The following is a 10,654-nucleotide window of genomic DNA, read 5'->3' on the forward strand; positions in this document are numbered from 1 at the left end:
GAGTATAGGACCACACACACACATGCTCAGTGGAGTATAGGACCACACACACACATGCTCAGTGGAGTATAGGACCACACACACACATGCTCAGTGGAGTATAGGACAACACACACACATGCTCAGTGGAGTATAGGACCACACACACACATGCTCAGTGGAGTATAGGACCACACACACACATGCTCAGTGGAGTATAGGACCACACACACATGCTCAGTGGAGTATAGGACCACACACACATGCTCAGCGGAGTATAGGATCACATGAAGACTGGAACAGAACACATGTGTAGTCCACATAGGCTAGTTAATTACCCTAGATAGAAAGATCATTTATACAGAAGGTGTGTGTGTGTGTGTGTGTGTGTGTGTGTGTGTGTGTGTGTGTGTGTGTGTGTGTGTGTGTGTGTGTGTGTGTGTGTGTGTGTGTGTGTGTGTGTGTGTGTGTGTGTGTGCGTGTGTGTGAGAAAACGGCTAGCTGCCTGGTAAGAGACACTCAATCAGTCAGTTAGGAACATAATTAACCCTTTACATTCTTCTGCCTCATTTTCTTCTTCTCCTCTTTTACCGTGTTAAGTCCCATGGTGACTCATCCGTTGATGTATAAACAGGCAGTCCCATGGTGACTCATCCGTTGATGTATAAACAGGCAGTCCCATGGTGACTCATCCGGTGATGTATAAACAGGCAGTCCCATGGTGACTCATCCATTGATGTATAAACAGGCAGTCCCATGGTGACTCATCCGTTGATGTATAAACAGGCAGTCCCATGGTGACTCATCCGTTGATGTATAAACAGGCAGTCCCATGGTGACTCATCCGTTGATGTATAAACAGGCAGTCCCATGGTGACTCATCCGGTGATGTATAAACAGGCAGTCCCATGGTGACTCATCCATTGATGTATAAACAGGCAGTCCCATGGTGACTCATCCGTTGATGTATAAACAGGCAGTCCCATGGTGACTCATCCATTGATGTATAAACAGGCAGTCCCGTGGTGACTCATCCATTGATGTATAAACAGGCAGTCCCATGGTGACTCATCCATTGATGTCTAAACAGGCAGTCCCATGGTGACTCATCCATTGATGTATAAACAGGCAGTCCCATGGTGACTCATCCGGTGATTTATAAACAGGCAGTCCCATGGTGACTCATCCGGTGATTTATAAACAGGCAGTCCCATGGTGACTCATCCATTGATGTATAAACAGGCAGTCCCATGGTGACTCATCCATTGATGTATAAACAGGCAGTCCCATGGTGACTCATCCATTGATGTCTAAACAGGCAGTCCCATGGTGACTCATCCATTGATGTATAAACAGGCAGTCCCATGGTGACTCATCCGGTGATTTATAAACAGGCAGTCCCATGGTGACTCATCCGGTGATTTATAAACAGGCAGTCCCATGGTGACTCATCCGGTGATGTATAAACAGGCAGTCCCATGGTGACTCATCCGTTGATGTATAAACAGGCAGTCCCATGGTGACTCATCCATTGATGTATAAACAGGCAGTCCCATTTTGTGTCTCTCATGAAAGGTTATGTTGTCCTGTGTTCTAAACATTACCCAGTTCACAGAACCAGACCAGTTCCACTGCATTTCAAGTGTCAACTCGATCCAGTCAGGACATGCTGCTGTGCAAATCAAATGCACTTTCAAACAGCGTTATCCCTAACCGGGAAATCCACTAGCCAACATGTGATTGTATTTTGGACTAAGCAGGCTTCATATGAAGTGGAGGTTCGCTGTGCGTTTCAGTTCAGGCTGCTTTTATCCGAGAGTGTTTGTCTATAAGCGGACTGGTTTCTCTTAAGGAAATCAGGGCCATCTGCCGCTATCTGTCACTTGAACGATACACTGCTAATGCACACACACGCACACTAATGCATTAGTAGATATGTAGATATGGTACAGTATACAGAGAAATGAATATTTTTCCCTGCCTATCCACAAGGTATTTCTATTCATGCAGCCGAGCCATACTCTCCCTGGAGTCCTGGCCAAGCACAGGCATTTATTATGTCCCGTGATTAACCACGAGAGAGAGAGAGAGAGAGAGAGAGAGAGAGAGAGAGAGAGAGAGAGAGAGAACAAAAAAAAAGGAGCCACTGAATTTAAAGTGGCGCCTAAAAAAAGTTTATTTGCGAGCTGCTTTTTGTTGGTATTAAATAAAAGACAACTAAAGTTTCTCCTCTCCCTTCCTGCCTCCCTTCCCGCCTTCTCTCCCTCCTTCCTTCCCGTCTCCTCCCTCTCCCTTCCCGCCTCCTCTCCCTCCCTCCTTCCCATCTCCTCTCCCTCCCCCTCCCTTCCTGCCTCCCTTCCCACCTCTCCCACCGTCCCTCCTTCTCTCCTCCTCTCTCTCCGTATAGACTCCATGCATATAGAGGATGTAGAGGCTGTGCAGAGGCTCCAGGACTCTCTCCATGAGGCCTTGCAGGACTTAGAAGGTGGCCACAACACGGAGGACCCTCGGCGGACAGGAAAGCTGCTGATGACCCTTCCCTTGCTCCGTCAGACCGCGGCCAAGGCCGTGCAGCACTTCTACAGCATCAAGGTGCAGGGAAAAGTGCCCATGCACAAACTCTTCCTGGAGATGCTGGAGGCCAAGGCTTGATGATTGGACCGGGGGATTGACGGACAGCTGCATCACTCAATGAGGAGGATGGACAGCCTGTGAGGTGGGGTAACACCATGGAGACCTATGACAGCCACGGGATAAAGTTGACTGCTGTTACTGTGGATCGAAACCCACATCTAGAACTAAAGGAAAGAGGAATAGAGCAGGAAAATAGACCAACAGATTTTAGGGGTGAATATAAAACGCTCTGATGTAGGATATAGTCATGTATGTGAAGGTGCTGTGTACAGAACTGTGGGTCTTGTTATAATCAGAGACCCTTCGCTCTAGATCACCGGTAGCTACTGGGAGTTATCTTTCTCTTTTGTTTTAGAATCTCAGTTGTAAAGAGGTTTGTTTTGTTGTTGTTTTTTTTTCATCTTGAAGCTGAAGTATGACTATTAGTAATATGTTGTGATGAATCTGAATGGTTAGAGGCGCTCAGTTATCTTTCTCTTTTGTTTTATAATCTCAGATGTACAGCATTACAGTCTGGTATATATGTATTTACGGTTATTGTGTCAAATTGCAGTGTTAAAGGGGTTTGGGGATGATTTCATATTATGTTCTTCAATCAACCTCAAAGAAACAGATCCCTACACCTATGAAGATAAAAGCTTCTGAAGTCTTCCTAACCAGATCTGGGTTCAAATTCAATTGAAATCTTTCAAAATATGTTGAACGTCTGCCTGGAGTGCCATATCGGTGAGATTTGATTGAGTCTGCCTGGAGTGCCATATCAGTGAGATTTGCCCTTTTGGGACTATACCATTTAATTCAGTTGGTCAAGCAAACTCATTCCAAATACTATTTGAACCCAGGTCTGTTCGTAACACATTTACCTCCTCCCAGTTTCATCAACAACACTGTTCAATCCAAGTCTGGTGCTTAGAGAGGGATGCACTCTTCTAAATAAATATATATATATATATATATTCTCTCTATAATCTAAAAGGGTTCTTTGGCTGTACCAGTAGGAGAACTCTTTCAAAAAACATTTTTTTGGGTTCAAGGTAGAGCTCTACCTGGAACCCAAAAGGTCTGTACCTGGAACCTTAAAAAGGGTTCTACTTGGAACCAAAAATGGTTCTACTTGGAACCCAAAGGGGTTCTACTTGGAACCCAAGGGGGTTATACTTTCTACTTGGAACCCAAGGGGGTTCTACTTGGAACCCAAAGGAGTTCTATTTGGAACCCAAAGGGGTTCTACTTGGAACCCAAAGGGGTTCTACTTGGAACCCAAAGGGGTTTTCCTATGGAGGCAGCCGAATAATTATTTTTTTGAACCCTTTTTAAATCTAAAGGTGTAGTGAACTGGTGAGCATACAGATGCAGGATCTTAATTTGATCACCCTGTCTCAGGATAACTTTCTTGCAATGCAGGAAATTAAAAACTTGAGTAATTGAGGTTTAAAACGGCTTCTGGCATTTTTAATTTCCACTTAGAAATTTCAGACTTGATTTTTTTCCTTACAAAAAATGTATCAACCACTACAAAAATGTCCATTTAATTATGATCCACATAATAATTAACATTTCCTGTTGCCGCAGGATTAGTTCCCTGCTGTAGCAAACTGGCTCAAATTAAGATCCTACATCTGTACAGTAGTTAAATATGTTGCACTGAGTCTCTGGGTCCTAGGTAATAATGTGGCACTAATGAATGTAGTACATTAGCTCATTCTCACTGGTCGTATCTGCTCATCACTACTGCTTTTAGATACTAAAGACACCTAAGCAAAATGTGTGTGTGAAGTGAATCAGTGGAGGCTGCTGAGGGGAGGACGGCTCATAATAATGGCTGGAACGGAGCGAATGGAATGGCATCAATCACATGGAAACCATGGAAACCACGGAAACCATTTTGATACCATTCCGCTCCAGCAGTTAGCACGAGCCCCTCCTGCCACCAACCTCCTGTGGTGTGTGTGTGTGTGTGTGTGTGTGTGTGTGTGTGTGTGTGTGTGTGTGTGTGTGTGTGTGTGTGTGTGTGTGTGTGTGTGTACATTTCAGTTAACACTTATAATACTGCAAAGAATAACCTAGCACACTGTATGGACTCAGACCTCTAGTCAACAATAACATACTGTATGGACTCAGACCTCTAGTCAACAATAACATACTGTATGGACTCAGACCTCTAGTCAACAATAATAACATACTGTATGGACTCAGACCTCTAGTCAACAATAATAACATACTGTATGGACTCAGACCTCTAGTCAACAATAATAACATACTGTATGGACTCAGACCTCTAGTCAACAATAATAACATACTGTATGGACTCAGACCTCTAGTCAATAACATACTCTATGGTCTCAGACCTCTAGTCAATAACATACTGTATGGACTCAGACCTCTAGTCAACAATAATAACATACTGTATGGACTCGGACCTCTAGTCAATAACATACTGTATGGACTCAGACCTCTAGTCAACAATAACAACATACTGTATGGACTCAGACCTCTAGTCAACAATAACATACTGTATGGACTCAGACCTCTAGTCAACAATAATAACATAATATATGGACTCAGACCTCTAGTCAATAATAATAACATACTCTATGGTCTCAGACCTCTACTCAATAACATACTGTATGGACTCAGACCTCTAGTCAATAATAATAACATACTCTATGGTCTCAGACCTCTAGTCAATAACATACTGTATGGACTCAGACCTCTAGTCAACAATAACAACATACTGTATGGACTCAGACCTCTAGTCAACAATAATAACATACTGTATGGACTCAGACCTCTAGTCAACAATAACAACATACTGTATGGACTCAGACCTCTAGTCAACCATAACATACTGTATGAACTCAGACCTCTAGTCAACAATAACATACTGTATGGACTCAGACCTCTAGTCAATAATAACATACTGTATGGACTCAGAACTCTAGTCAACAATAACATACTGTATGGACTCAGACCTCTAGTCAACAATAATAACATACTGTATGGACTCAGACCTCTAGTCAATAATAACATACTGTATGGACTCAGACCTCTAGTCAATAATAACAACATACTGTATGCACTCAGACCTCTAGTCAATAACATACTGTATGGACTCAGACCTCTAGTCAATAACATACTCTATGGTCTCAGACCTCTAGTCAATAACATACTGTATGGACTCAGACCTCTAGTCAACAATAACAACATACTGTATGGACTCAGACCTCTAGTCAACCATAACATACTGTATGAACTCAGACCTCTAGTCAACAATAACAACATACTGTATGGACTCAGACCTCTAGTCAACAATAACATACTGTATGGACTCAGACCTCTAGTCAATAATAACATACTGTATGGACTCAGATCTCTAGTCAACAATAACATACTGTATGGACTCAGACCTCTAGTCAATAATAACATACTGTATGGACTCAGACCTCTAGTCAACAATAATAACATACTGTATGGACTCAGACCTCTAGTCAACAATAACAACATACTGTATGGACTCAGACCTCTAGTCAACAATAACAACATACTGTATGGACTCAGACCTCTAGTCAACAATAACATACTGTATGGACTCAGACCTCTAGTCAACAATAATAACATACTCTATGGTCTCAGACCTCTAGTCAATAACATACTGTATGGACTCAGACCTCTAGTCAACAATAACAACATACTGTATGGACTCAGACCTCTAGTCAACCATAACATACTGTATGAACTCAGACCTCTAGTCAACAATAACATACTGTATGGACTCAGACCTCTAGTCAATAATAACATACTCTATGGTCTCAGACCTCTAGTCAATAACATACTGTATGGACTCAGACCTCTAGTCAACCATAACATACTGTATGAACTCAGACCTCTAGTCAACAATAACATACTGTATGGACTCAGACCTCTAGTCAATAATAACATACTGTATGGACTCAGACCTCTAGTCAATAATAATAACATACTGTATGGACTCAGACCTCTAGTCAACAATAATAACATACTGTATGGACTCAGACCTCTAGTCAATAATAACATACTGTATGGACTCAGACCTCTAGTCAATAATAACAACATACTGTATGCACTCAGACCTCTAGTCAATAACATACTGTATGGACTCAGACCTCTAGTCAATAACATACTCTATGGTCTCAGACCTCTAGTCAATAACATACTGTATGGACTCAGACCTCTAGTCAACAATAGTAACATACTCTATGGTCTCAGACCTCTAGTCAATAACATACTGTATGGACTCAGACCTCTAGTCAACAATAACAACATACTGTATGAACTCAGACCTCTAGTCAACAATAACATACTGTATGGACTCAGACCTCTAGTCAACAATAACATACTGTATGGACTCAGACCTCTAGTCAATAATAACATACTGTATGGACTCAGATCTCTAGTCAACAATAACATACTGTATGGACTCAGACCTCTAGTCAATAATAACATACTGTATGGACTCAGACCTCTAGTCAACAATAATAACATACTGTATGGACTCAGACCTCTAGTCAACAATAACAACATACTGTATGGACTCAGACCTCTAGTCAACAATAACAACATACTGTATGGACTCAGACCTCTAGTCAACAATAACATACTGTATGGACTCAGACCTCTAGTCAACAATAATAACATACTCTATGGTCTCAGACCTCTAGTCAATAACATACTGTATGGACTCAGACCTCTAGTCAACAATAACAACATACTGTATGGACTCAGACCTCTAGTCAACCATAACATACTGTATGAACTCAGACCTCTAGTCAACAATAACATACTGTATGGACTCAGACCTCTAGTCAATAATAACATACTCTATGGTCTCAGACCTCTAGTCAATAACATACTGTATGGACTCAGACCTCTAGTCAACAATAATAACATACTCTATGGTCTCAGACCTCTAGTCAATAACATACTGTATGGACTCAGACCTCTAGTCAACAATAACAACATACTGTATGGACTCAGACCTCTAGTCAACCATAACATACTGTATGAACTCAGACCTCTAGTCAACAATAACATACTGTATGGACTCAGACCTCTAGTCAATAATAACATACTCTATGGTCTCAGACCTCTAGTCAATAACATACTGTATGGACTCAGACCTCTAGTCAACCATAACATACTGTATGAACTCAGACCTCTAGTCAACAATAACATACTGTATGGACTCAGACCTCTAGTCAATAATAACATACTGTATGGACTCAGACCTCTAGTCAATAATAATAACATACTGTATGGACTCAGACCTCTAGTCAACAATAATAACATACTGTATGGACTCAGACCTCTAGTCAATAATAACATACTGTATGGACTCAGACCTCTAGTCAATAATAACAACATACTGTATGCACTCAGACCTCTAGTCAATAACATACTGTATGGACTCAGACCTCTAGTCAATAACATACTCTATGGTCTCAGACCTCTAGTCAATAACATACTGTATGGACTCAGACCTCTAGTCAACAATAGTAACATACTCTATGGTCTCAGACCTCTAGTCAATAACATACTGTATGGACTCAGACCTCTAGTCAACAATAACAACATACTGTATGAACTCAGACCTCTAGTCAACAATAACATACTGTATGGACTCAGACCTCTAGTCAACAATAACATACTGTATGGACTCAGACCTCTAGTCAATAATAACATACTGTATGGACTCAGATCTCTAGTCAACAATAACATACTGTATGGACTCAGACCTCTAGTCAATAATAACATACTGTATGGACTCAGACCTCTAGTCAACAATAATAACATACTGTATGGACTCAGACCTCTAGTCAACAATAACAACATACTGTATGGACTCAGACCTCTAGTCAACAATAACAACATACTGTATGGACTCAGACCTCTAGTCAACAATAACATACTGTATGGACTCAGACCTCTAGTCAACAATAATAACATACTCTATGGTCTCAGACCTCTAGTCAATAACATACTGTATGGACTCAGACCTCTAGTCAACAATAACAACATACTGTATGGACTCAGACCTCTAGTCAACCATAACATACTGTATGAACTCAGACCTCTAGTCAACAATAACATACTGTATGGACTCAGACCTCTAGTCAATAATAACATACTCTATGGTCTCAGACCTCTAGTCAATAACATACTGTATGGACTCAGACCTCTAGTCAACAATAATAACATACTCTATGGTCTCAGACCTCTAGTCAATAACATACTGTATGGACTCAGACCTCTAGTCAACAATAACAACATACTGTATGGACTCAGACCTCTAGTCAACCATAACATACTGTATGAACTCAGACCTCTAGTCAACAATAACATACTGTATGGACTCAGACCTCTAGTCAATAATAACATACTGTATGGACTCAGACCTCTAGTCAATAATAATAACATACTGTATGGACTCAGACCTCTAGTCAACAATAATAACATACTGTATGGACTCAGACCTCTAGTCAACAATAACATACTGTATGGACTCAGACCTCTAGTCAACAATAACAACATACTGTATGGACTCAGACCTCTAGTCAACAATAATAACATACTCTATGGTCTCAGACCTCTAGTCAATAACATACTGTATGGACTCAGACCTCTAGTCAACAATAACAACATACTGTATGGACTCAGACCTCTAGTCAACCATAACATACTGTATGAACTCAGACCTCTAGTCAATAATAACATACTCTATGGTCTCAGACCTCTAGTCAATAACATACTGTATGGACTCAGACCTCTAGTCAACAATAATAACATACTGTATGGACTCAGACCTCTAGTCAATAATAATAACATACTGTATGGACTCAGACCTCTAGTCAACCATAACATACTGTATGAACTCAGACCTCTAGTCAACAATTACATACTGTATGGACTCAGACCTCTAGTCAACAATAACATACTGTATGGACTCAGACCTCTAGTCAATAATAACATACTGTATGGACTCAGATCTCTAGTCAACAATAACATACTGTATGGACTCAGACCTCTAGTCAACAATAATAACATACTGTATGGACTCAGACCTCTAGTCAATAATAACAACATACTGTATGGACTCAGACCTCTAGTCAACAATAACAACATACTGTATGGACTCAGACCTCTAGTCAACAATAATAACATACTGTATGGACTCAGACCTCTAGTCAACAATAATAACATACTGTATGGACTCAGACCTCTAGTCAACAATAATAACATACTCTATGGTCTCAGACCTCTAGTCAATAACATACTGTATGGACTCAGACCTCTAGTCAACAATAACAACATACTGTATGGACTCAGACCTCTAGTCAACCATAACATACTGTATGAACTCAGACCTCTAGTCAACAATAACATACTGTATGGACTCAGACCTCTAGTCAATAATAACATACTGTATGGACTCAGACCTCTAGTCAACAATAACATACTGTATGGACTCAGACCTCTAGTCAACAATAATAACATACTGTATGGACTCAGACCTCTAGTCAACAATAATAACATACTCTATGGTCTCAGACCTCTAGTCAACAATAACAACATACTGTATGGACTCAGACCTCTAGTCAACAATAATAACATACTGTATGGACTCAGACCTCTAGTCAACAATAATAACATACTGTATGGACTCAGACCTCTAGTCAACAATAATAACATACTCTATGGTCTCAGACCTCTAGTCAACAATAATAACATACTCTATGGTCTCAGACCTCTAGTCAACAATAATAACATACTCTATGGACTCAGACCTCTAGTCAACAATAACAACATACTGTATGGACTCAGACCTCTAGTCAACCATAACATACTGTATGAACTCAGACCTCTAGTCAACAATAACATACTGTATGGATTCAGACCTCTAGTCAACAATAATAACATACTGTATGGACTCAGACCTCTAGTCAACAATAACATACTGTATGGACTCAGACCTCTAGTCAATAATAACATACTGTATGGACTCAGA

The 10,654-nt window shown here is 40.6% G+C and overlaps 1 protein-coding gene across 1 annotated transcript in view; it reads left to right on the forward strand.

Moving 5' to 3' along the window:
- Positions 1-3,557, forward strand: part of LOC115127998 (steroid hormone receptor ERR2-like) — a 106,481-nt gene extending 102,924 nt beyond the window's left edge. The window contains exon 7 of the mRNA XM_065026038.1: positions 2,387-3,557. Coding sequence (XP_064882110.1) covers positions 2,387-2,631 — 245 coding nt within the window. The 3' untranslated portion in view covers positions 2,632-3,557. The remainder of the gene's footprint in view (positions 1-2,386) is intronic.
- The last annotated feature ends 7,097 nt before the right edge of the window (positions 3,558-10,654 follow it).

This window comes from Oncorhynchus nerka, linkage group LG13 (assembly GCF_034236695.1).
Source record: "Oncorhynchus nerka isolate Pitt River linkage group LG13, Oner_Uvic_2.0, whole genome shotgun sequence".
NCBI lineage: Eukaryota > Metazoa > Chordata > Actinopteri > Salmoniformes > Salmonidae > Oncorhynchus > Oncorhynchus nerka.